Source organism: Hippoglossus stenolepis, chromosome 20 (assembly GCF_022539355.2).
Source record: "Hippoglossus stenolepis isolate QCI-W04-F060 chromosome 20, HSTE1.2, whole genome shotgun sequence".
NCBI lineage: Eukaryota > Metazoa > Chordata > Actinopteri > Pleuronectiformes > Pleuronectidae > Hippoglossus > Hippoglossus stenolepis.
In genome coordinates this window covers 7,503,242-7,528,404 of record NC_061502.1, presented here as the reverse complement: position 1 = coordinate 7,528,404, position 25,163 = coordinate 7,503,242, and the positions used below count along the sequence as shown (strand labels likewise).

Below are 25,163 nucleotides of genomic sequence, written 5' to 3'. Positions count from 1 at the left end.
AAAAACTGCTGTATCCTCCTCTTCTATTGTGTCATTGTTGATAAAGACAGAACAAACTGGTCTCAGGTTAATTATCTACTTAAAAATACTATCAGGTTAAAAGACACTGTAAATAATTGAACACAAGAGGTAATGGTAAACCCAAAGGTTAGAATTTATTATTTGTTTATCATCTGCCAAGGGACAACAGATGGAAATTAGCATTCTTGCTAACTCCAAAACAAATGTTTGTTACACTAAGTACACAGGAAAAACACATATTTTCAAACTATATAAATGTTCTCCAAAGTACAGTGTATGCGCGCACTGTATTGATATGTTACTACATTAATATGTAACGGACAATTAGAATAATAAGGACTGATGAAGAGTGAGCTAACTGTTATTCTAGCTAATTCTGGTGTTTACTTTGGCCATAGTTTTCTGGTGAGGCGGCTAGCTACGTGCAACGTCTGCGTGACGTCATATAGCTAGCTAGCCCTTTATATTTATCTCGCAACGACTACGTAGCCTGAACGCGTTTGGTGACATGAATGAAACTTGTGTTATGGTGTGTGACCACTGAACACACTCACCTCCACCTCCACCACTTCCTGTTCCCACCTCCCTCCTCCTCCACAGACAGACGCTGCCCTCCAGCTTTACCTGTGTGAACCAACGGGTTGCGTCTGGTGTGTCCCTCCAGGAGGAAGCCTCATTCCTGCGTCACCTCACTCCACAACACACTTCCAAGAAAAACTGCTGACCGGCAAGAAACTTTAAATCCAGGTAAGAACTGTTTCACACTTTTATTTAGGCAGAGTTTAGGAGCTTTTATCCATGTGGGTTTCAATAAAGGTGGAGCCTCATGTGCCTGATGGAAAACAATTGTATGATCCATACTTGGGAACGTGTGATGTGTCTCTAATAGACGCGCAGGTCAATGTTTCATTTATATAGTGTTATTATACATAGTATTTGTCTTTGGTGGCTGAACAGCAAAACCTGATACTTGATAGTTGTTGTCACAGGGTTCAGTTTCTCTATTTCAGACCATTTGGATCAGTTTGAAAGATTTTAACAATACCAAAAAATGCACGATGGTTTTAAACACTGTTTTGTGTTTGGTGTGTGTGTGTTGCAAAGAAGCGTTGTTGTCTTTTTACAGCACTGGAATCCTCCACTTGTCACAGTGTAAGTCCGATCTTTCCGCGTGGAAATGAGACATTCAAATGCTTGTATGTATAAATCAGAGATAACACATAAAGATTTAGTATAAAGAACACTTAACACGCCTCCTTTCAAACATTTTGCATTTGATCTTCTGTTTTGTTTTTTACTTTTTCATGAGCCCCAAATTGCCCTCGGTGCACCTTCCATCACCTTTAATCGATATAGTTTAATATTTTAAGAGTGAGCTCATCCCACTTCCAACACACCTCAACAAGAATTCCCTCAGCAGACGTGCAAGCCCGTACCCTGCTCCCTACAGCTGCAAAGGGAGGGCGCAGCACAAAGAAAAGTAGAGTGTGTTCTCAAAACCGAGCCCTCCAGCAACATAGTTTTACACAGTGTACACATACAACAGGCTACCCAATAAATCATACAGGTATATCTGTTAATAGCCCCAGTCTAAAACGATTGTGTGCTTATGACTTTGCATCTCTTTGTTCGCCCGATTTACAGCGTTCAGGTGTGAAATGGAGAGAGAATGGTGCAGCGTGTGGAGATTGTTGTTTTGCATGGTCTCTCCTGCACCAGATTCATGTCCCTGCTCGTCACACATTCCACGGCTCTACCCTCCCTGCTCCTCCTCCACCCGTCTCCGCTTCCTAACCTGGCTGATTTCATCCATTTCTCTCTTTCGCCTCTTTAAACTCCAACAAACCTCCATGATATATGTGTCTTTTAAGTGCAGAGCTGCGTTGTGTCTGTTCTGTGTCCTCCGGAGTCTCATCTCCTTGTCCTGCTGGCACCATCCAGTACATCTGTGTGTTCACTGATATCTTATTCATAAATGTATGGGTTGAGACGAGTACTTCGGGGGCTGCAGTGTGAACCTGCAGAGATACTGCAGGTTGAAAATCAGTTTCACTTAGAGCAGAAAAACTGAGAGGCCTGTTTGTTAACTGCAAGCCAAGTTAATTTGGAAGTTCCCACAGGATGTTGAGAAACACTTAATCTGCTTACTCATGTTTTCACCGCAGATGTTTCCTAACCTTCCAAGGAAAAGCGGCCAAATGACGTCCCCGCTGTGTTTCTAAAAGGGATCCTCCCAACACTCCTTGTGATGCGATATCTAAACCCCCATGCACGGTCTCCCCTCTTGTCTTTTCACAACAGGGCGATGATCACGGCAGAGTATGGAGAGACCTCATGGGAGCTGTCCGTGCAGGTGGATCAAAAAGACGGAGACGAGTCCATGAAATTTAAGCTGAGGGTGAAGGGAGACTTGCACATCGGAGGCCTCATGCTGAAGTTAGTGGAGAAAATCAGTGAGTGTCTTTGAAAGGTTAAAAAAAACAAACTCTTAATGCATTCTGCCTTCTGGGTCTTACTGTGTTTACATTGGGTAGAATCTGCTTTAAATACCACTGAGAAAGACACCAAATGTGTACGCATGTGTAACAACAGAGGTCAGAGACATTAGAAATCAAGCTTCCAGTTGTGGCTTTGGTCCCCAGACTGCTGCCACAACAGGTCTGTTAGTCATGCCACACCCTTATTTGCCCTGTATTTCTCTACACTGCAGTGGCATTGTTTAGTCACAGTGCACCAGATTGTCTAGCCTCAGGGGCTAAAGTTCAGCCGGGATCTGATATCTTGTCACAATGCTCTGTAACCGTGGAGTGGCTAACCTTAGCAAGGTGGTTTAAAGAGCATGAGACTAAGAGCAATAGATGACTAAGTAGCTTGTCATCGGCAGACGGATTTCAGCCCAGCGCAATAACATGATGTCAGGTCGACTCATAATGCTGCACTTTTATCATGGTCAGCCACCTAGGCAACAGTGGGAACAGGAAGTGATTGTTTTGCTAGCTGTAGTAGTGAGATTTCAAAGTCTCAAAGTCCATTTCAAATTGACCAATAAATGTGAACAATGCCTTTAGATTCCAACAACCCGTTCAACTGGATATATGACAGAAGTATGGGACCAATAATGCCAGTATTATAATAGTATGATTGACTTTGTCTGCAGAGGCTCCACAGGACTGGTCAGACCATGCCTTGTGGTGGGAGCAGAGGAAATGCTGGCTGCTTAAGACCCACTGGACCCTGGACAAGTATGGAGTTCAGGTAATATCTCATTTTTGTATTTTACTCTCCACAAAGCAATTCAAATATCCCCTATAAATGTATTTCTACAAATCCATTTGAATGCCAATGGCACAGTTGTATATCCCTATATCTATTCAAAGCCATACATTCAATTCTCTGTATCAAAGCTCCTTAAGGCAGGGAGAACCATCAGTGGTTTTATATAGTCAGCCACCTGTGGAAGCTTCTGAAATCAAATCATAGCTTCATACTCCATCCATCCATTATCTATACAGATAGACGACCCTCAAAGGATATACAGCTTATCCTTTGAGGGTTGTGGGAGGGGAACCGGAGCCAATCCCAGCAGACTTTGGGCGGTGTGCCCTGGACAGGTTGCCAGTGTATTGCAGGGCCAACATACATAGAGACAAACACTCTCATCTATGGACATTTTAGAGTCTCCAATTAAACTAACTGTCTTTGAACTGTTGGCGGAAGCTGGAAAACCCAGGGAACACCCACACACACAAAGGGAGATCATGCAAACTCCACATAGAAAGACACTGGCCGAACCAGGATTTGAACCCAGCTGTAACAAGCTCAATTTGACTAACCACGTCAACACAGCCCATAGCCGTTTGTCGGGTCAAAAATTCTACCTCATGTTGGATAGGTCAAGGAACCATAGAACTCCTGTTGATAAAGTGATAACATAATGTTATTGTGCAGAAACTGCCGAATGTAGGTGTCCATTACATACACTGCATGTGCAAACATCATTTTATACCACATACCGTGTAAATGTAATCTGCTCCACAGATATTTAAGGAATTACCTCTTGGTGTTAGAATCCATGAATGGGGACGTTTACATTAGCCCAGCCAAGGCTACAAAAACTTCAAATCTGCTCATTAAAGAAGGAGGAGAATAAGTATTAATTTTGCTTGGGCGACTCATATGATTTCAAATATTTTGCTCCCCAGTCTGATGCTTTCCTGCGCTACACACCCCAACACAAACCCCTGCTGCTGCTGCTTCCCAACATGAAGACCATCATAATGACTGTCAGCTTCTCCAGTGTGGTCTTCAAGGCGGTGGGAGAGATCTGTCGAGTGCTCGGTGAGTTTCTCCGTCTTTTCTGAGTACATTACCCCTCTCTTCTTTCTGCTTGTGTGATTATTAGGACTCACTTGTCTTCCCTCAACCTTCTGCGTTTTGCTCCATTCCAGGCCTCAGGAGGGCAGAGGAGCTGTCCCTGCTGAAGCTTCCAGATGATCCCTCCAAGAAGAAGAAGAAGAAAGACAAGAACTCAGCAGAGCAGGACATCTGGGACATCGATTTACCCAGTGGGGGAGCAGGAGGCCAAGGTACCGTGAAAGACATGAATGTGTCTCACAAAAGGCCGGCAGCATCTCTGAAGAAATTATACACTAATACTCCTGTATTGAAAAGAGAAAGATGCACTCATCAGAAAACCTTTGAACCTTTGAGGGTCGTGGGACCCATCCATAACAATTTGACCGAATGTGGTCTGGTGTGATCGGATCTATATCCGAGCTAAGTGCGTTCACACCTGAACTTAAAGCTATCCACTTGAGATTGGATTACAAAAACCACATGTTAATACCAGGTGTGTAAGGGGCCTTTGGCCTTGACAGGGGCGCTCTACTTTAAAGTTTAGATGGATTTGATGAATTTAGAACAAGGGGAGTGGTTCCTAACCTGGGTTATGGGCCCCCTGAGAGGAATGCAGCGCGCTGGCAGGTTAAGGTTAAACTAAAACTGAATAGATCATTTTAAAGGAAAAAACAAATAATATCGGTAGCTGCCGCACTGCATTAATTGATGAAGCAGTCAATAATGTAAGAATATATAGTAATAAGAATAATATAATAAAACAAAAGTGGTCTCTATTGCTAGTGTCACTGTCACTGTCACTGATTCAGTTTAAAGCAATACTATGTAACTTTTACCAAGCAACAGCTCCCTCTGCAGCCACATGTGGTGATTCATTATGTTGGGTGATAAAGTGGTTTTCATGTGGAGAAAAAACAAAGCCTATGACTGTGTTGAGAGGAGCTCTGACTGAACTGAACGGTGAATGTTACCCATGATCCCCGGCGTCTGGTCTACTGTACTGTGCTATGGAACTTATTGGTTGAACTTTCTTTAACTTGAAGGGATTTTGACAGTGAAACTGACTAAAGGTAGTCGGCCAGAGATTGTCTGCAATAAGATATAAATTCTGGTTATTGAGGGTGCAGCATATTTAATTCTGTGTTGCTTTGGCTGCAGGAGAAGCAGTGAAAGTAATAATATCCATTTCCAGTACACTGCCTGCTACTGAGATCTACAGTTTTCATCAGTGAGATCTGAAAGAATTGTTTAGTGTTCTTCCTCAGTCCTACGCTGAATATGCAGCTCAGACTTCACTACTGTAAAAATCTTTCTAATGAAGAACTTTAATCTCTGCTGCCTCTAAGGTCAGACCAGGTTTTACCTTTCAAGTTCCATCATCCTTTATTTAGTGATTCTTGTCCTCCCTGTCAAAGTTTTATTACCTCCGCTCTGTCGGTTTTCTTTGTTTGTTGGTTCCTTGGTCAGCAGAATTGCGCAAAAACTACTAAACATATTTCCGCAAGTCATTGTTGATGGGTGGAACATGGGCCAAGAAGGAAATCTGTTATGTTTTGGGATGGATCCAGGGAAATTATTGTGAGATAGGTTGCTTTTTATATTTTCACTGATTTTCCCTGGGAATAATGCATTGAACTTAATGTTGGCATTAGCAGACTGCCCTACAGTGACAAATAGGGCTACAAACCTGTAACTACCACCAATATTCAACTGAAATAATGTTGATTCAATTGGGAATACCGTTTATATGTCTCTTCAACAGTTTTAGAATCTATGTGTAAATGTACTTGGCAGAGTTGGTGCAGAATGTCAGAGTTCTGTTGGGCCTTGGGAGAGCTTTTCGCTCCACTGAGTGTTATTCTAGTTTCTTTGTCTTTGAAAGTTAAAGTTGAAAATTATCTTTTGGTTTCATAAGTTCTTTTGACCTAACACTCATTTTAAATGCTAATTCTTAGCAATTTATGCTGAATCATATACTTTTTAATGCATGCATGCATTTATCAATCCTCTATTTTCCCCAAAGGCTTCATGTACATGACAGCTACCTACGACTCAGAGAACAGGCTGCCTGCGTCTGCCACCAGCCAGTGTTTTGGAGAAATCCCTCTTGCTGATGCTCAGCCAAACTTGCCGCCCGCTGAGTTGGCCAAGATGTACAAGTCGCTCTCGCTAGTGGACAAAGCAGTCAACAACGCAGGGTAGAAACACTGTTGATTCAAAAGTGGTGCTGTTACACAATTTGGATGATATTTTTCTATCCTCAGCCCATATGATTCGTTATTGTTGTGATTGACAGGTGGTTGGACTCGTCTCGATCCCTCATGGAGCAAGATATTCAAGATGACGACAAGCTTTTACTTCGGTTTAAGTACAATGTTTTCTTTGACCTCAATCCCAAAGTAAGTGACCCAGAATTTATCAGAATTTATTTGGGGGGGGGGGGAAACTGAAATAACAAGGACAGACTTTACTTGAAATTTGTGTCTGTGTGTGTGTGTCCGTGTTTGTGTGTTTTAGTACGACGCTGTTAGGATAACTCAGCTGTATGAACAGGCCCGCTGGTCCATCCTGCTGGAGGAGATAGACTGCACTGAGGAGGAAATGCTCATGTTCGCTTCACTACAGGTAAACACCTCCTCGTCATAGTTGTGAAAATCATTTGAAGGGGATGTATATTGTTTCATACACAAAGGCAGGTTAGATATGCGAAGGTAGCAATTGTACAGCAGCTTGTCCCCTTTATTATGATTTCCTTGCATTGTCGTGTCAGGGCTGGTCACTGTATTAGCCAATAAGAATTTTAAATAGTCAACTTGCTCATCACTGGAGCCCAATTTTCCATTTTCAATTTATTGTGTACAAAAGTTTATGATAACTGTAAAGTTTTAGCTGAGGCTCTCACTGTGTCTAAATGTCAGCCGGTCTCAGCTGTTATTTTGCAACTGTTGGGACAGTGATTCAGAAATCACAGTGATTCAGAGGGAGATCAGCGTTGCGCTCACCTACACACTGATGCAGCGGCTGGCTCACAGGGCTGTGCTCCAACCTCCCTCTGACTCACGGCAGCTTTGCATAACCTCTAAAGTCGTGTCGGAGATCTTCATAATGGCTTATACTTTGAAAAGTAAATGTTTGATCAATGTTCTAACAAGTAAAACCTCTCTTTTCTCCTCAGTATCATATTTGTAAACTGACCATGTCGAGTGAACCACTGGACCGCTCCAACGAACCAGAGATAGATGAAGTGGAGGCGGCGCTGTCCAACCTGGAGACAACGCTTGAAGGCGGACACCCGGACAGAATTCTGGTAAACATTTTTTTTTTAGAGCTGCGGTGAATATTAACAGTAATTTCCAGGTTTTCTGGTCTGTTACAGTCGGACACCTGTTTTTAAGCTGAAGTTGATAGCTAGGCCTCTGATGATTGCATGTCTTAACACGGTGATGTAACGAGAAGACACAGGATGATTGACTGTTGTTTGACCCGCCCCCAGGAAGACATTACAGACATTCCAGAACTGGCAGATTCCCTCCGGCTATTTAGGTAAAACCACCTTTGTACACATTTTACTGTCTCACATGAACATGGCCATCTTTTTTTCTGTTCCGCTTACAGCCTCGTTCTTTTTTGTGTCTTAAATCAGGCCTAAAAGACTGACCCTGCGGCCTTACAAAGAATACTGGTTTGTGTTCAAGGACATCACCATTTCCTACTACAAGAACAAGGAGACTGCCAATGGAGAACCCTTAGAGCAGTTTCACCTCCGAGGTTAGTGAGAAGAAACGATCTGGAAACCCTGTTTTAATATCTTTTGTGTTGTTGCGGATCAATAACCCTCAGTTAAAGCAATCTCATTACGTTTGATTATGTGAGTAATTCTTCTCATAGGGTAGAAAACAAAGTTATTCTCATTTCCTCATAATGAATATAAAGTTGTATGAATTCACAGTTTGTATTAGATTGTGGTTAGAGAATTAAATGAATTATATCCCGGTATTGAAATGACAAAGCACAAAATCTAAGATTCTGTGGTAATCACCATAGTAACTGCAGTTTTATTATCTATAAGCAGATCTACTGTATCCCACTGCTCTGTATCTGCAGCTTAAGTGAATACAACATATATTCACATATCTTCCTCCTCATTTGACAGGTTGTGAGGTTGTTCCCGATGTCAACGTCACAGACAAGAAGTTTGGCATCAAGCTCCTGCTCCCAGTCGCTGATGGGATGAACGAGGTCTACATCCGATGTGACAATGTAAGGTCCAGCTCCATATCCGTTCGCTCCACAATTTATGAGATTGCATTCTTTGGTAACTGGAATTAGCAGATCATTTTGTCACTGTTGTACTGTTTTACGCTCTTCAGGAAACACAGTACGCCAAGTGGAAAGCCGCGTGCATCCTCGCCTCCAAGGGCAAGACGATGGCCTACAGCTCCTACAAGTCAGAAGTGAGAAACATCCAGTCCTTTTTGCAAATGAAGAGCCTGGCGCCCCCTCCCGGTCAGGCGGCTCCCGACCTCGACACGATGGAGATGAACGCCGAGTGTTTTGTTTCCCCGCGCTACGCCAAAAAGCACAAGACCAAACAGGTTGGTTTGAGGCTCAAACCAAAGAGCTCGACTTTGCCAACAGCCATCAGTGTTGCATCACTGTTATAGCTAGGAAAAATGTTTGCTAAATCTGCCCGTCGTGATTTTGTTTTAAGCTGACAGCTCGTATCCTGGAGGCCCATCAGAACATAGCACGGCTGTCGCTAATGGAGGCCAAGATGCGCTTCATTCAGGCATGGCAGTCACTTCCAGAGTTTGGTATCAACTACTACATTGTCAGGTACGGTGCAGTATGTACATGTCTGTATATACTAATATACATTTAACTTCACCTGAATGATAACTTGAGGGATTATCCTTTTCTACGTGATTCAGATTCAGAGGCAGTAAGAAGGATGAGCTTCTGGGGATCTCGTACAACCGTCTGATTCGTATTGACATGTCCTCTGGCCTTCCTGTCACCACGTGGAGGTTCGCCAACATGAAGCAGTGGAATGTCAACTGGGAGATTAGACAGGTGGGCGATCCTTTCACCTGACTCAGCTGTTTCTGGGTTATTGCATACAGACAGAATTATCTCAGAGACACGAATACCTAATCTACTTCATGTAATTCCAGGTGACCATAGAGTTTGACCAGAATGTGACAATAGCCTTCTGCTGTCTGAGCTGCGACTGCAAGGTGGTGCACGAGTTCATCGGCGGATACATCTTCCTGTCCACACGAGGCAAAGACCAGAACGAGTCACTGGATGAAGAACTGTTCCACAAACTTACTGGAGGACAGGAATGAGATTAGATATGAGACTGTGCTTCTTCGAGTGCAGCTGTTGTTTATTTACGTAGCTGTTACAATGTGAGAGTTCCGTGTTGCAGTGTCAAATCACAGCCAAAGAAAATGTCTTACTGCATCACAGTCAGAGATGATACATCGTCACTCACAGAACATCATCATTTTTTGTCATCATATATCCTCCCTCAAACAGTGATAACAATGTACCCTGCACTAGAACAATAATGGTGTTGATGTAAATATGTAGTGAAGATTTGTCTTTCTCTCAAAACTTGGATGAACTTAAGATTTGTAAGAATTAAGCTTTTTTTTTTTTTAAAGGTGAAGTTATGTCCTCATTTCAACAGACACAATGTTTGTAAAAAAAAATATTAAAGGGTGTTTTTATAATTCACTGCTTGTTTTGCATCTGTTCAACCGCTGAAACTCAAACTGAATTTTCTTTTTACATTTAAGGTAAAACTAAAATTTCATTGTGGACATATAATCAGATGTTAATGTGACAAAGAAATGTCGTACTTTTTCTTGAATATCCTAATATCCTTCTTGTTTCTGGTGCCACACAGCATGAAAACCAAAAAGCTCTGAGGATGTGTCAGATTCTTGAGTGATTTTATGAACAATTTGACTTTAAATCTGCTTTTAGAAACAATGAAAGCTTTAGAGAAATCTTTGAGACATTCTTTGCGTAGAGAAGTCTGATACTTGATTGGCTGCTATTTTCTATGCGGTGGCTGAACCTATGTATTTTGAATGTACTGGTATGCCATATGTTTCACATTGGTAACAACCTAAATTATTATAGTCATAAATTAGTCTGCACTGAACTTCAGCCAGGAGGTTTGAGTCATTCCAACCCACACTGACCGTTTTGACTTAACGCAGCAAATCAATGCTACTTTTAGCATGACTGGCAGAGGCTTTTATCCAAAGCGACTTTCGAATCATTGACAACACTAAGCTTCACATTGCTATACTTATGCTGTATTTAATTCAACTTCAGTCGAACTTAAAACATTTTTTCCTGACATCACTATGATTTACCCTCCGACTGTCATTAGGTAATTTGAAAATTACTCACAACTTTCTAGCTGTCTCCCAGGCTAGATCATTTATTGCATTTTGATTGAATCGTGTTGTTGTGTTGTGTAGGATGCTGTCTTTTGCTCGTGTCAGCCACCTCACTGCTGCACTGCTCTACACTACACTGTGGGCTGGTTGAGTTGGCACACCATTGAGAAGCGGTTATAAAACAGCAGATTGTGGCCCCATGGTGGGATGACGCGGCACATCTGCTGGATTGCATTTCAACACAGTTTATTAACAGCGTTTGGGTGCAGAATAACTGTTAACTGAGCTGGAAAGCAATCCAGCAGTATCAGTGTGTGTAGTCTGTAAACATCCAGTTTGAATTCAATACAGTGTTTGAGAATTTATCACGCAATATTGAACTCTTTTTTTGTATTGTAGTATTTTTAAGAATGCACATCACCCATTTCCCATCTGTTCACACATTTATGGAACATGTTGTGAAAAATGCAAAACATGTTGAAATATGATTGGTTCAGTTAATTCTTTCTATAAAAATAAATATGTACAATAGTTTATTATTAAACATAACAATGTAATAAAAAAGCATATTTTAACATATTACAACTACTTGCTATACTGCACATAACTTTCCCTCATAAATATGTGAATAAATGAAAAATGGGTGAAGCGCAATAGACTTTTTTAAAAGTCTAGAATATTAGCTTTTTCATACTGTGATAATTCATAAAAGTCTATCATAATCATCTCTCTCTCTCTCTCTCTCTCTCTCTCTCTCTCTCTCTCCATTTATATTTATGTGTGTGTGTGTGATTTAAACATATTACAACTACTTTTTAAAAACATATTACAACTACTTGGTATATTCCATCACTGTAATGCCCTAATCCTAACAGGAAAATACAAGTTGTGGAACCAATCATGCACGAAATTCGTGAAAACAGATCAAATGGATGAAACAAAACCTGGGTGAATATACCCTAGATTGAATATATAAACTAAACTATGAAACTAAGCTATATTCATACATTTCCATCAATTTATCTTAAAATAAAATGAATCTATGTTCAGTCCAGTCCTTGCTTATCGATGATTCAAATTTCTACACCTCTACCTGGCCTCATCGCACTTCGCTCCTATTGGCCGCCGAGCTCAGCGACGCGTCTCCAGCGAATCACAGACGGCGACACTGAAGCGCGGGCGCTGTCTCCACTCTGCAGTCGATTGGCCGTCCTGAGAAGCAGAAAGGTACGCTAACACGTGGAAATTGTAACTCGTCGTGTTTTGCTCTCACTTCAGGGTCGTTTCGTGCCTTCTCCCCACGGTGCCTTGTCCACGGAGACTCAGCGCGGTTAGCTGAAGGCTTCAGTTCGCTGGCAGCTCCGCAGTGAGCCGCTTTATCTGCCCGATCATGGCGGACAACGGGGACGACGATGCTCAGTACAGAATCAAAGAGGGAGACTACGTAGTGTTGAAGCGAGGCGACATCTTCAAAGCTATGCAAATACAACCCAGGAAGTAAGTTATAAACTCTGGAATGTAAATATTTTAAATACAAAAGGAACCTCAGATTGTTATCATTTATTAAGATTTCTTGACAGGCAGGGTCCGGGTCCTAGCGAAACCAAAACTGGCATCTCACAAAGTGACGGATGCATGTGACCGTGTTTGAGCTTCACAACACTGCAGCCCTACACAGTGAACTATCATGACGCGCCATGTTCATCCCTGGTTTGATTCCCTCACAGGAAGGTGATTTTTGAGAAGCAGTGGTTCTTCTTGGATAAAGCAGTGGGTCATTTATACAGCACCAAGTTTGAGATCCTGTCCGGAGGGAACCTGCAGCCCAAGAAGCCGAAGGACCCGGAGAGTCCTGGTGGTGTGTAACACAGCAGGAGCATTCAGTACACCTGTCTGCTGCGAGAGCCTTTGACAACAAGTTGTTCTTTCTTTTCACTCACAAGTTCTTCTCATGTGTCCTTTACAGATGCAAAGGAGGCAGGCACAGACAACAGACACATCCTGGATGATGGGAGATCACAGAAACTGACCAGGGACGACATAGAGACGCTCAAAGAGCAAGGTCTGAAGGGCCAGGTACATCAGCAGCCTTGAATTTACACACATACAAAGAGAAAATCATAGCACGGACACTTATCAGGTCTGTTTTAATAAAGCTTTTTCACTCCTAGGATTCTGGACCAAGGTCTGAATGAAGGTTCATGTCTTTGTGACATTGTTTACATTTGATCCAGTTAGTTTTGATGTGACATTGCAATTCAGGCAGCACACTATAGACTTTTATATGACATGCATACGTCCTGTCCTCATCACCTAAGTTGGCTGCGTCTACCTAAACTTGACGTTTATTAGTTTGTAGACTGGCGTGCGTCTGACTAGTGTGTGTTATCTGCTTAAACGAAGAAAATTCATGAATTGAACATTTCATTAATTTTGACGGTATGGATTGTTTCTCACCTCCTCCTCTTGGTTTACCATAATACAATATCAGTATGGTATTCCTACCTGCATCACAAACGTCAGGTGCAGCTTAGTTCAAATGCACCAAATACAAGTCCTCGCTCAAACATGATATCGTTGGAGGTGAAGAATGCAAGCAATCGTGTGAGCCTCTTCCGCTTCTTTCAGCATTTGGTCCAAAAGTCTGAACTATTCACTATGCACCTGTTACACCTGTTATTATAGTTCAGGCTAAAGTAAAACAAAAAAAACCTTTCACACACATGTTCTTTGGGCAACGTAGTTGAATTTGAGTTGATCCACATACTCAGTGGTAGTTCTGTTAATACACGCTCTATCATCAAATGTGTAATAATCTGCAGCTGAGAATAGTCTCCAACAAATGCACTTTTAAATCCTGTTTTGAGAAATGTGTGCTAAAACCTTCAGTTAAAGATGTGTCTGTGGCAGAAATGCCACAGGCAGAGAAGGGAAATCGAAAAGTATTAAGATGCGATCGAGCACATTGCTGGTTTCTGTCTCGTCTTTGGACACTTATCTTTAAAACTATCAGATAAAATTAAGTGTGTTTGTGTGTATGTGTGTGTGTTCCACAGGAAATCGTTCAGCAGCTTATAGAGAACAGCTCCACATTCAGAGATAAGACTGAGTTTGCTCAGGATAAGTACATCAAGAAGAAAAAGAAGAAGTGAGTCACTTCCAATTACACAAACTCAAACTGTTACGGACTAGGAATAATGCAGAGTGCTGTAATTAGTGTTATCAGCTGTTCCCGTCTCGTGTTCTTCCAGGTACGAAAATACCGTAACGGTTCTAAAACCGTCCTGTCGCATCCTGGCTATGATGTACCACGGCCGGGAGCCGGGGAAGATCTGGTGAGTCAGCACGTGGATCAACAGAATGTGTGAAAATGGCCTTTTAATGAGCAGGAAGATGTGGAAGTAAGATGTGTATGTTTCTGTGTAACGCAGCCACCTGCGGTATGACTCACTCGCCCAGATGTTGACTCTAGCAAACATCCACGCTGGCAGCAAGGTTTTGGTGTTTGAGACTTGTGCCGGCCTCGTGCTGGGCTCCGTCATGGAAAGAATGGGAGGTAATTAAGTCCTGTTAACTCTCCTGCTGTTTTACTTAAAGATACTTATACTTTCTATTGTATTTTGTTCGGAACTTTCAAAACAAAGCCCTTTCTTTGCCCTCTGCGTAATTACCCTCCATTTCCTCCTCATTTAGGCTACGGTTCAGTGATCCAAATGTACCCAGGAGGTGGGCCCGTTCGAGCGGGTGTGGAGAGCTTTGGCTTCCCTGCACATTTCCACGATACGCTGCATGACTTTCCCATCTGCCATGTCAATGCTCTGCTGGCAGGGACTCTGGACACTGCAGCCAAAGACCCATGTGCTGGTAGGACCTCCCTGTTTTTTTAAATCATCTCTCAAAGATGTTTATAGGTTTGTTTTCACATGAAACAGAGTCAATACGAGCAAGTACTGAAATGCCCCCAAAATACCAACCGTTTCCTGGCATTTATGCTGCCAGTGCGTGCGAAAACAGGACAAAGTAACATCATATAGAAAGATGCCTGTAGTTTCTTACCAATTTGAAAAGTCTCTTCTCAAAAAGTGCCACCATTGTTGGGCGTGTCATTTGGCCGCCTCGCTTCGTCCATATCTTTAAGCTTTTAGAAGACGTTTATAAATATGGTCGAAATACAAGCAGGAGTGTGGACAGAAGGCTCTGTCTGTTCTAGAGAATCTAATGTTGAGCAATGTCTAAATGAGCCATATCAACTGATTAAAAAGTCTTATGTGTTCCTCTGATAACTATTTTACTATTATCTTTGCCATTTATAAACCAAAACATAGACTAGATTAATCTGCTGTTTTAGAGAATAATATGCAGAAAAGGTTGTGATTAGTTTTATTCTGTGACACTAAACTGACGTGTATAATTCCAGATGAGAAGCAGTCCAACACGGCTGAGGAGCAAAACCCGCCCGAGGCAGAACCGCGGGGCAGTCCGGAGGAACAGAGCATGGAGACCAATGCTGGTGATGACACCGCTGCGGACCAGGAGAAAAAAGAGAGGGAGAAACTCAAAGAGGCTAAAGTATGTCCAATATTTACTAACCCCACTTTCATACAAATACTTTACTCATTTACTTTTATGCTTATAATGAGAAGGAAGTAGTCATTGGGCACATCTGTAAACTCAAACTGAGTAAAAACCATAATTTGCTCTTAGCGAAGACAGTTGACGTACGTGTGTATTTGCATATAGAGCGTGGAAATGAGATCCGATCCCAAGTGGTCACAGGAAATACATTCACAATGAATTTTAATACCACCTATGAACACATGTACTTAACGCTGTCCAGGACAGATGTTGATATCAGGTTTGAACAGGTCCTTGTGTCTATAAAATCATTTGTTGAAAGAAAGACGATCCATTGATGTTTCCTACCTGATATAAAGTTGCCTTTTTATTTGGTATAATCAGGGTATCACCAAGAAATAGAAATGTCAAAATTTAATGTGGCAAAAAAGAGAGTTGGGGCACTGATTTGTTTTGTTTTCTTTCTTTTTTTTAGGCTCAGGGAAAAAGGGTGAAGCTGGAGGAGAAGCGAAAGAAGCTGGCAGCCGCCGCCTCCCTGCTGGAAGGCAGAAACGCAGACGGGTTGGTGTCAAATTGTTTATTATTTAGTTCTCCTCCCCTCCGCTGTTCCGCTCTTTTCAGCATCAGCATCTCTCTCTTCCGACTGTCTGGACTGCACCGTGTAGTCAACAACGGTAATTAAAACTGATCCGCAGAGATGAAGATTTGATGAATGATAATTAAAGTAAAGTTAATCATCTCCATAAAAGTCATGATAAATAATTTGCCTTCCTCTTAGCTCACGCACACATTACTGCACAGTGCCCGTACAAGGTGGACAGAGTGATTGCATTGCAGTTTCCTGTCATGTTAAATGAAAACGATTTGCTTCACAGCTTCTGTGTAATTGATGGATGTGGTGTTGTGAGGGTCAGATGAATAAGTATTGATCTGGTTAGGCTGTTAACTTGCCCCCCCTCTATATCATACCAGCCACATCATACACACCACAATAGATTTTCCACATGTTCCTAAATCAGAGTCCTTTTTACCTGACTGTCATCTCATTATAGGAAGTGAAATGAATGTCTGCAGTAGGAAGGCACTAAATCCTGAAGCTTTCCAGTGAGAAGTCACATGGAGAGAGATCCCCTACCTCCACATTTCCAATAACGTGTATTTCACATCAGACATGTTTGCGTGATCATCCGTTTCTTTTGAATTACAGGTTGATAATCGCCAGCCGCTTTCACCCGTGTCCCGTCCTCATGGTCCTGCTCAAATTCCTCTCCCCCTCCAGGCCTTTCGTCGTCTACTCCCAGTACAAAGAGGTACGGTCGTCATGACTACTCGCGTCTGCTCGAACCAACGCTATCGATGTCCTTCACAGAGTTTAGTTTAATTCAGCTGAAGGATCTCTCATTATCTGCCTCTGCACACGGGTTTTATTGCTAAAGAGTTCCAGCGGGAAATGTCCTTATTTCATTACTGCGGCGGACATCGCTGTCCCTGCCAAGGAGTTACAATGCCTATCACGTCCCTGCACTTATTACCTCTATTGTGCTTATGTTGCTAAAACGATAACGTGTGTGTGTGTGTGTGTGTGTGTGTGTGTGTGTGTGTGTGTGTGTGTGTGTGTGTGTGTGTGTGTGTGTGTGTGTGTGTGTGTGTGTGTGTGTGTGTGTGTGTGTGTGTGTGTGTCGAGAGTCATTGCATCTGCGGTCGTCTTCCTTAATGCCTCTTTTTCATTCCCCCCCTCAATCTCTGCAGCCTCTCATCGAGTGCTACACAAAGCTCAAGGAACAAGGTGGTACGGTCAGCCTCAGACTCGCAGACACCTGGCTCAGACATTATCAGGTAAATTAGTTTTTATGCCTCCACGCCAGCGACAAGCTGTGGCCTGAGTCCTTATGTTTTCAGGTTGACCATCTGTCCAAGGTTATGTCCCATTCTTCCTTATCTCAGTAACACTTTGAGGGGAGTTTCATTACATCTGTACGACAGACTCAAACTGAAGAAAAATAAGAAAACAAATATCTCAAGATGATAAAGCGGAGCCCTACATTTTCGAAGACTCAGATGAAGATGTTAAAAAAGCTTTGGGTGATAAGTGCCGACAGCGGTGTCGATGTGCTTTAAAACAGCAGCAGCAGAATTAATACGTTACGTCCTTCCCTCCGTCTGCTGCGCCGCCTCTCACCAGAACGGGCCGGAGATCTCCTGCTGCGTTGTTCATGTGTGAAAAGGCAAACTCCGGAGAAAGTCCAGACTTCTTCGTGCAGACATTCTCTAGAGTTCATGCCTGAAAACGACGTATGCAACAGCGCCCTCCGAAGCCACAAATGGTGATTAATTCTGTCAAACTCTGCTGCTAAAAGCAAGTGTCGCTTTAAGTTTATCATGTCTTTCCCGAAGAAGAAAATCATTAATGCAGTCCGTCAAGTGTGGATTTACTGGAGTCACCCCTCAGGCCACATCTCAGTCAGTGATCTCAGGGCAGGTAATCTACATTTGGCAGAATCAATTATTTGCGATAAGATACTTGTCACTGCCTCGAACCCCATTATCACAGACCCTCCACAGCATTAACTCCCACTGCCCCTTTTTTTGTACTTTTGTGTTTACATACTCAAGAGTTTTTTCCCCTTCAGGACCAATGTGTTATTTCCTGCAGCTCTTCCTGTAGAATTAATGCATCCTGACTTTCTGTGCCGTGCCTCTAGGTGTTGCCCAACAGGACCCATCCTCTGCTGCTGATGAGCGGTGGCGGGGGCTACCTCCTCTCAGGGACAACGGTCGCCACGGACCGCGCCAAACCCACAGGCTCCCAGCGAGCTGATGAACCAGCACCAAAGAGACTGAAAGTGACAGACACTGAGGGATAAACAAACACAGAAGCATCAGATCTTATAAGGGCACATTTCTAACGGCCTACAGGGATTTTTCCTCCGGGCGCTGACCTTCCTTTGTGCTGAACTGATTTGACACATCTGTGATAAGGGAGACAGAGTGTCTGCTTTGCACACATCAAGCCTCTTCTCCCGTCTTGCATGTTCAGATCAGTGCAGAGGAAGGCGTCATACTAAGGAGTCGATTGTAAGCCAGTTTAGGCTCTCGGAGCTCAGTGTATGTTTTATGGAAGAAACGGCGGAAATAATCATTTGCGTGCTGAGAGAAACTGACAGGTTTGTGTCTCACGCCTCAAGACCTGGTGTAAAAACAATAAGTCTCTCCAGCCTCTAGGTTATTACCTTTTTTTTTTTTAACTTTGTTATCCCTGCAGAAAGTGCCATTTGTTTTATGATCCTGTTGCTTATGAAGCTTCACAGTGCGCTACATCTGTATCTTTACAGAATAAAAAAAGTACTAAAAGATGTCTGAGAGCTTTTTGTTTTTGTTTTTCATCAAAAAAATAATCATAATAAAGAGAGATCTTTGTTTGGTCCCAGAATAACTCCCTTTTATTGAGCACAGACTGAGCAAACTCTTCAGAACACAATTATTCCAATAATCTGTTCCAGATATATATTATGTATTATTTTCACATTTTCTCTTTACATGTATAAACATCAAAACCATTCCCATGCGGATTAAATTGAGAACATCAAAATATCACAAATACAATGATAAACAAGTTGGTATTTTTTGGCAAGGCTCCAGGTTTTGTTTATGTTGGTACACAGTAAGCACACTGAATTGGCAGACATGCGGTAGGACGGCAGCTGCAATCCTCAGATGGCGTCTTCATATGCTGTCCGTCCTGGCTTAAGCACTGTTCTCATGCAGCTTGGTGGCGATTTTCTGGAACTCCACGTCCATGGCTGCTAGGTTTCCCAGATCTTTATCCTGAAAAACACGCAGTATTTATACATGAGTGATTAAATACCATCCGTTTTGCTGTCATACCTAAAAGAGCGTGTTTTTGATCATGTGTGGGACATAAATCTGGAGTGAATGAATTGACCCCTTTTCTCTAGGCCTGCTTCACATTTGCCTAATAAGCAGAATTTGTCATTTCAGTTGATAGAACCATTATCCCTTGAGCTGTAGTGCTCTTGAAATCATAAATAACCGCCCATGGGACGAGATGGGGAGGTAGCCACGGCCTTTGCTCTCCTTTTAATGGGCACATTACAGTTTGATTGCCCTGGGAGGCTATAATCACGAGATTCCTAGTGTGGTTATTGCAGCAGTCGTGAATGCTGGTGAGTGCAAAAAGTAAAAGTGGGACAAACCAGCCCAGTGAGACTAGAGCCCATGTGAGTAATGCAGGAGTAGATTCTGAGTATGACAAGAGTTGGAACGAGTCACTGCCCGTGCTTTTCTCTGGTGTCTCTGGGACATGCTCGTGAGGGACAGTTCTGGATGCCCATTTGCGCAGATGCATATTCACTGATGCTCTGTGGTCGTGAGGGCTAAATCCTGACATCTCCGTGTCAACTGGAGATTTCCATAATGAGCCCGTGGCTGCTTTCCCCCCCCAGTGAAGCTGATTGGTGGAGGGATGAGCTTAATGTCCGCACGAGGTCATTGGGATATATGGTGGAAACTGTTCATGGAAATGGCTTTAGACTGAAAATGATATGTTGTGTTTCTTTTATCCTTCTCTTTCGCCATTACTTTTAAAGTATGTATTGTTTTATCTGCTGTCTTTGGATGTTTACACTATTAATTTGCTTTGCTGTGATCTTTTAAATTGTATTTCCACTCTCCTCTTTGTGAAGCACTTTGTAACAGCTGTTTTATTATCATTATCATTATTGATCATCGATATTATGCAACATGCAGGTGTCTCTTCGGGGTAGACTGTTTTATTGTAAACTTTTATGATTTGCATTTATACTAAAATGATCAATTTCTGCCTGAACCCTTGCTGCTGCATAGTGCTGCCATCAGCACAATTAGATCTACTATAGATATAGCTAAGTATTCTTCCTAGACTTCTGTACAGTGGCCTAGTTAGAGCTTTAGCAAAGTCAACATGACAGCGATTGCACCCCCACATCAGCCATAAAGGTCTTTTTCTTCGCAGTTAGTGAGTGCAGTGTTTACCTCCTGCGGAGTGAGGGCTCTCTGGTGCGTGCTTCTCTTTGCAACCTCCTGATTAGAATGGTCGGACAGCTGGTTTATCTTGTAGCTCAGCAACTTGGCCAGGTCGTCCATCTGAGCACATTCAATGCAAAAATGTGTGGTCCATATAAGGATGCAAAGAAACAAGCAATTATATTGTTCCCGTTTCATACAAGCAGGCAGAGAGTGGAAGTCGTCTCATCACGCTCACCTTAGTTGCTGCGTGTTGATCTGAATCCCTTTTAAACCAGGCGGGATGGTAGAACCCTCTGTAAATCCAGGGATTACGCTTCTCTGCCAGATACCTGAAAAGCGGCTGCAGTTAGATGCTGAACTTTTCATGCCAGTATATGCAGGGATTTGTTCATTTTCACTATGCAAAAGTTGATTTTGATTTGGCTGCTATTACTGAACACTGCAACGTTTTGTGCACTGGGATGCAAAATACAGACATGCACAATTTAAGAGACAAGAGAGGAGTACCTCAGGGCTTCGTCCCTGTCCTTTGCAGCCTCCTCTGATTCCTCTGAAACACCCCTCTGTTCCTCCTCGTCCTCTGATGAGTCTCCACCACGTTTGTGAAGTTTCTTTTTGTGGTGGTACCGGTGTGTCGGCTTCCATATGCGCTTTTCCACCTCTCCCTCTTCTTTTCCGTGTCTTTTGTCAAACCCCCAGTACTCCTGGCTGCGTTCTCCGTCCGCCTCGTCTCGTCTGTCCTCTGAGAGTTCTTCATCACGTTTGGTTCTCCTCTGGTGGTACCTGCCAGGCCTCCAGTTCCTCTTCTCTCTTCCAGAGTCAAAGTCCCAGTTCTCCTGGCTGCGCTCTTCATCTGGTTCTTCCCTGGCTTCTTCTGAGAGCTCTTCATCACGTTTGCTTCTCTTCTGTTGGTACCTGCCAGGCCTCCATTTCCTCTTCTCTCTTCCAGAGTCAAAGTCCCAGTTCTCCTGGCTGCGTTCTTCATCTGGTTCTTCCCTGGCTTCTTCTGAGAGCTCTTCATCACGTTTGCTTCTCTTCTGCTGGTACCTGCCAGGCCTCCATTTCCTCTTCTCTCTTCCAGAGTCAAAGTCCCAGTTCTCCTGGCTGCGTTCTTCATCTGGTTCTTCCCTGGGTCCTTCTGAGAGCTCTTCATCACGTTTGCTTCTCTTCTGCTGGTACCTGCCAGGCCTCCATTTCCTCTTCTCTCTTCCAGAGTCAAAGTCCCAGTTCTCCTGGCTGCGCTCTTCATCTGGTTCTTCCCTAGCTTCCTCTGAAAGCTCTTCATCACGTTTGGTTCTCCTCTGGTGGTACCTGCCAGGCCTCCAGTTCCTCTTTTCTCTTCCTGTGTCAAAGTCCCAGTTCTCCTGGCTGCGTTCTTCATCTGGTTCTTCCCTGGCTTCTTCTGAGAGCTCTTCATCACGTTTGCTTCTCTTCTGTTGGTACCTGCCAGGCCTCCATTTCCTCTTCTCTCTTCCAGCGTCAAAGTCCCAGTTCTCCTGGCTGCGCTCTTCATCTGGTTCTTCCCTGGCTTCTTCTGAGAGCTCTTCATCACGTTTGGTTCTCCTCTGGTGGTACCTGCCAGGCCTCCAGTTCCTCTTTTCTCTTCCTGTGTCAAAGTCCCAGTTCTCCTGGCTGCGTTCTTCATCTGGTTCTTCCCTGGCTTCTTCTGAGAGCTCTTCATCACGTTTGGTTCTCCTCTGGTGGTACCTGCCAGGCCTCCAGTTCCTCTTGTCTCTCTCATTGTCAAGACCCCAATACTCCTGGCTGCGCTGTTCGTCTCCCTCTTCTTCTGATGGCTCATCGCCACGTTTGTGAAGTTTTTTCTTGTGGTGGTAGCGGTGTGTGGGTTTCCATATGCGCTTATTTCTCTGGTCCTCCACCTCGTTCGCATGCCTTTTGTCTACATCCCAGGACTCTTGGCTACGTTCCTCCTCTGGCTCGTCCCTCTCGTCTCCTAAAGACTCCTCATCTCGTTTGGCTTTCTTTTGGTGGTATCTCCCAGGCCTCCATTTGCTCCTTTTCTCCCGCTCTTCTTCTGCGTTCTCATCTCTCTTTTCCTTCTCGTCACCCAGACTCCAGGACTCTTGGCTGCGCTCGTCCTCTGGGTTTTCCCTCTTCTCCTCCACGGATTTCAGGAGTGCCTCGATGTCTTTCACATCGGCTGTCTTTGTCTCTGTATCCTTGGGCTGAACTTGGACCACCTCCTCATGAGTTACTATCCCGTCCCCGCTCTTCTTGTCCAGCGGGACTTGTTTAACCCCTGTGACAGAGCAAAAGAAAGATCACGAGTGATGTATAGATCCCTTTAAAATTGCCCTTAGGGACACGTTATGATGGATTTGTCATTTAATTTCAGTCTAGATCAAATTGATTGTGACGGCGAATCACTTCTGTCATATAAGAGAAAATGTTCTCTTGAAGGTAGAAGTGGCATGAAAACTGTGATCATAATAATCTCAATTACTCTTTTTTAATGTTACCAGCTACTTGGCAAGATATTCAGCGTGACTGTATTTTTATCAGCTTGAATCTACCAGCTCCTCAGTGTGCAGCGCATCAACAAACAGCATTCTCCTTAAATGACCTATTTTAAATCTATGTAGGCTACATATTACAGTATTTTAATGTTCTGTTCTGAAGCAACATGGGACATAACAGCTACCCGTGCGCTACAGACCTGCTTGGAGAATGTCCCTGCATTCCTGATCCAGCTGAGAGTCCGGTGTGGAGAGAGCTTTGGACAGGACCTCAACCAGGCATCGTGTTACCTGCAAGAAATCAAACAAACTAAACATGCAGCTCCATGCTCGCATCCAGGATTCACTTTATAATCATTGAATTTTATCAGAAAAAAACATACCACTTCTTCTCTCTGACCTTCTTTCCCCACTGGAAGCGCTAGATTTTCTGCATAAGAGGAAAGAAAAAGTATTTAAATGTGACATAACAGAAAATGGGTTTGTCTGCATGCATTCAAATAGAGGAGCCGTCTCTGCCTCTGTCCGTGGTCCTGAACTGACTTCCACTAACTTCAACAGGGAAAAGCAACAGTAATCCACCAACCTGTCAACAGAGCCGCCACCGCAACAACAAGAAGAAGTCTCATGTTGGGGCGAGGATGAGATCAGGGTAAATCCCACATGTAACAACAGCAGCCGTGCCAGGGAGTCCCGTCTCTTCGCAGCAGCAGGAGAGAGCTGCGCTGCTCTGGAGCACCGGAGCAGAGGGGAGCGCCTCAAATAGGCAGGAGGAGTGGGCTGGGGGAGCGTGGGAGGAAGCCTCCAGGCTCACGGCTCCCTTTAGTGTCACGACTCATTAGACCTGCAAGAGAGGGAGAGAGTGTGAGTGGACTGGAATTGCGCACGGCGTCGACATTTCATGACAAGCTCGTTAGAAATCCCGTTAGTGTCACGTTTCGTTCAGGTGATGTGGTTTTAAACTGGTTTTCATCTTGTGTTGTGCGGTAAATGCCACAAGACGCTTGAGGACAAACCAGGAAGATTTGTTAATCCTGCACCATGACTTTGTGTTTATTTATCATTCATCAATTGTTGCCTTTTAATCACAACTTGAGGTTTGATTCTTACAGTTTTTCCCTGGATCCTGCTAGTCCTTGATTATCTTGATTTTCTTAACCATGTATTAATGAGCCTGTTAGTATAGTGCATGTCTATTTGGAATGGGCATTTTTCTTGTTGTGTGTTGATGCTCTGAAGCTACTTAAGAATTATTAGTTAGTCCTCCTCAAACAGTTCTACAATATACTGTCACTTTTTATTGTTTGTGTGCTGGACAGCTTTTAAAAACATGGGTAGAGTGAAGTTACCAAACTTTTTGTTCATCCTACCTGGTTTATCTGCATTGAAGATTTTCTAGTCTCATGTTAAAATTTGTAAAAATGGGGTTTAAATATAAGTTTGAAGGATTTACTTAACTGCTGTTATATTTCCATACATTGCATGTCTATGGCTATTTCCGAGGTCTGTTAAGTAATCCACACAATCTTCAGACCCAAGTTCACAAACTTTCAAAATCAATGCTCTGTAATTCCGCTCGGTATAATGTATTCCATCAACAAAATTAACATTTTCCTTTTACTTTGAAGACATACTTGTAAAGAGGAAGTGATTCTATGAATGTTGTTGCCATAACGAAGATCACATTTGTGGAATTAGTAGGTAGATACTGAAAGGCTTCTGTGTCTTTGGTTTGACTGTCCGCATTTATGTTAGACCAATACAGATCCATGTTATATTAAAAAAAAACTCTATTCCCCGCTGTGAACACAGATTAGAGATCCAGGCATCTTTCGTCTGACGTCTGTTTTTCTGTTTTTAATATTTTAATGTCATAACCTGATTCAGCTCAGTTATCCCTCTGTTGAATTGCATCATTTCAAGTTATGTGGAAAGCCCTCTATAGTGCTGCTGCTGTTGCATTAAATCAGATCCCAGACATATTCACATTATTACTCTGTAATTAATTCACTCAAAATAAGATGCGTATTTTCTCCTTTGTGTTTCAGAACAGGCATAACAATGTCTCCCGTTGAAGTTATGTAATACAGCCTTTTTGCCCTACTTGTATGCTATCTTAAATTAATAAATATATGATAATGTGCAATTTATTAAACAGAGTAAATGTCACAACATGTGCAGCTGAGGGGTTTGACCAACCCTGAGTCCGAATTAAGCCCAACTGACTCCTCGGTAATTCATTCAGCCAATATCTCATCATATTCCTCATGAGATCTATTGAGCTTCAGCA

At 43.0% G+C, this 25,163-nt stretch overlaps 3 protein-coding genes across 3 annotated transcripts; 2 read left to right on the top strand and 1 right to left on the bottom strand.

Annotated features, from left to right (window-relative positions):
• The first annotated feature begins 469 nt into the window (after positions 1-469).
• Positions 470-10,119, top strand: fermt1 (FERM domain containing kindlin 1). The gene is made up of 16 exons (XM_035144083.2): positions 470-768; positions 2,323-2,474; positions 3,179-3,276; positions 4,224-4,359; positions 4,470-4,607; positions 6,401-6,575; positions 6,674-6,776; positions 6,895-7,002; positions 7,553-7,684; positions 7,871-7,920; positions 8,021-8,145; positions 8,531-8,637; positions 8,748-8,972; positions 9,089-9,213; positions 9,309-9,450; positions 9,552-10,119. The coding sequence occupies exons 2-16, from the start codon at positions 2,327-2,329 to the stop codon at positions 9,723-9,725; spliced, it is 1,986 nt and encodes a 661-aa protein (XP_034999974.1). The 5' UTR covers positions 470-768; positions 2,323-2,326; the 3' UTR covers positions 9,726-10,119.
• Positions 10,120-11,964: 1,845 nt separating this feature from the next.
• On the top strand, positions 11,965-18,724 carry trmt6 (tRNA methyltransferase 6 non-catalytic subunit). The gene is made up of 12 exons (XM_035144511.2): positions 11,965-12,293; positions 12,524-12,654; positions 12,763-12,872; positions 13,853-13,944; positions 14,048-14,131; positions 14,228-14,352; positions 14,490-14,660; positions 15,214-15,365; positions 15,847-15,932; positions 16,579-16,681; positions 17,121-17,207; positions 18,074-18,724. The coding sequence occupies exons 1-12, from the start codon at positions 12,187-12,189 to the stop codon at positions 18,233-18,235; spliced, it is 1,410 nt and encodes a 469-aa protein (XP_035000402.2). The 5' UTR covers positions 11,965-12,186; the 3' UTR covers positions 18,236-18,724.
• Positions 18,725-18,788: 64 nt separating this feature from the next.
• On the bottom strand, positions 18,789-23,621 carry chgb (chromogranin B). Its single transcript, XM_035144510.2, has 7 exons — positions 23,460-23,621; positions 23,257-23,303; positions 23,074-23,164; positions 20,904-22,656; positions 20,632-20,725; positions 20,403-20,513; positions 18,789-19,196 (listed from the first exon to the last, which is right to left on the bottom strand). The coding sequence occupies exons 1-7, from the start codon at positions 23,500-23,502 to the stop codon at positions 19,116-19,118; spliced, it is 2,220 nt and encodes a 739-aa protein (XP_035000401.1). The 5' UTR covers positions 23,503-23,621; the 3' UTR covers positions 18,789-19,115.
• Between the last annotated feature and the right edge of the window lie 1,542 nt (positions 23,622-25,163).

Coding starts and splice junctions, on each gene's coding strand:
- fermt1 (XM_035144083.2), top strand. CDS start 2,327: ATGATCACGGCAGAGTATGGAGAGACCTCATGGGAGCTGTCCGTGCAG. Junction 7,003..7,552: donor TCATGTTCGCTTCACTACAG/GTAAACACCTCC, acceptor TTTTCTCCTCAG/TATCATATTTGTAAACTGAC. Junction 7,921..8,020: donor GATTCCCTCCGGCTATTTAG/GTAAAACCACCT, acceptor GTCTTAAATCAG/GCCTAAAAGACTGACCCTGC.
- trmt6 (XM_035144511.2), top strand. CDS start 12,187: ATGGCGGACAACGGGGACGACGATGCTCAGTACAGAATCAAAGAGGGA. Junction 12,655..12,762: donor GGACCCGGAGAGTCCTGGTG/GTGTGTAACACA, acceptor TGTCCTTTACAG/ATGCAAAGGAGGCAGGCACA. Junction 15,933..16,578: donor GAAGGCAGAAACGCAGACGG/GTTGGTGTCAAA, acceptor TTTGAATTACAG/GTTGATAATCGCCAGCCGCT.
- chgb (XM_035144510.2), bottom strand. CDS start 23,502: ATGAGACTTCTTCTTGTTGTTGCGGTGGCGGCTCTGTTGACAG. Junction 23,304..23,459: donor GGTGGCGGCTCTGTTGACAG/GTTGGTGGATTA, acceptor CCTCTTATGCAG/AAAATCTAGCGCTTCCAGTG. Junction 22,657..23,073: donor CAGGGACATTCTCCAAGCAG/GTCTGTAGCGCA, acceptor GCTCTGTCACAG/GGGTTAAACAAGTCCCGCTG.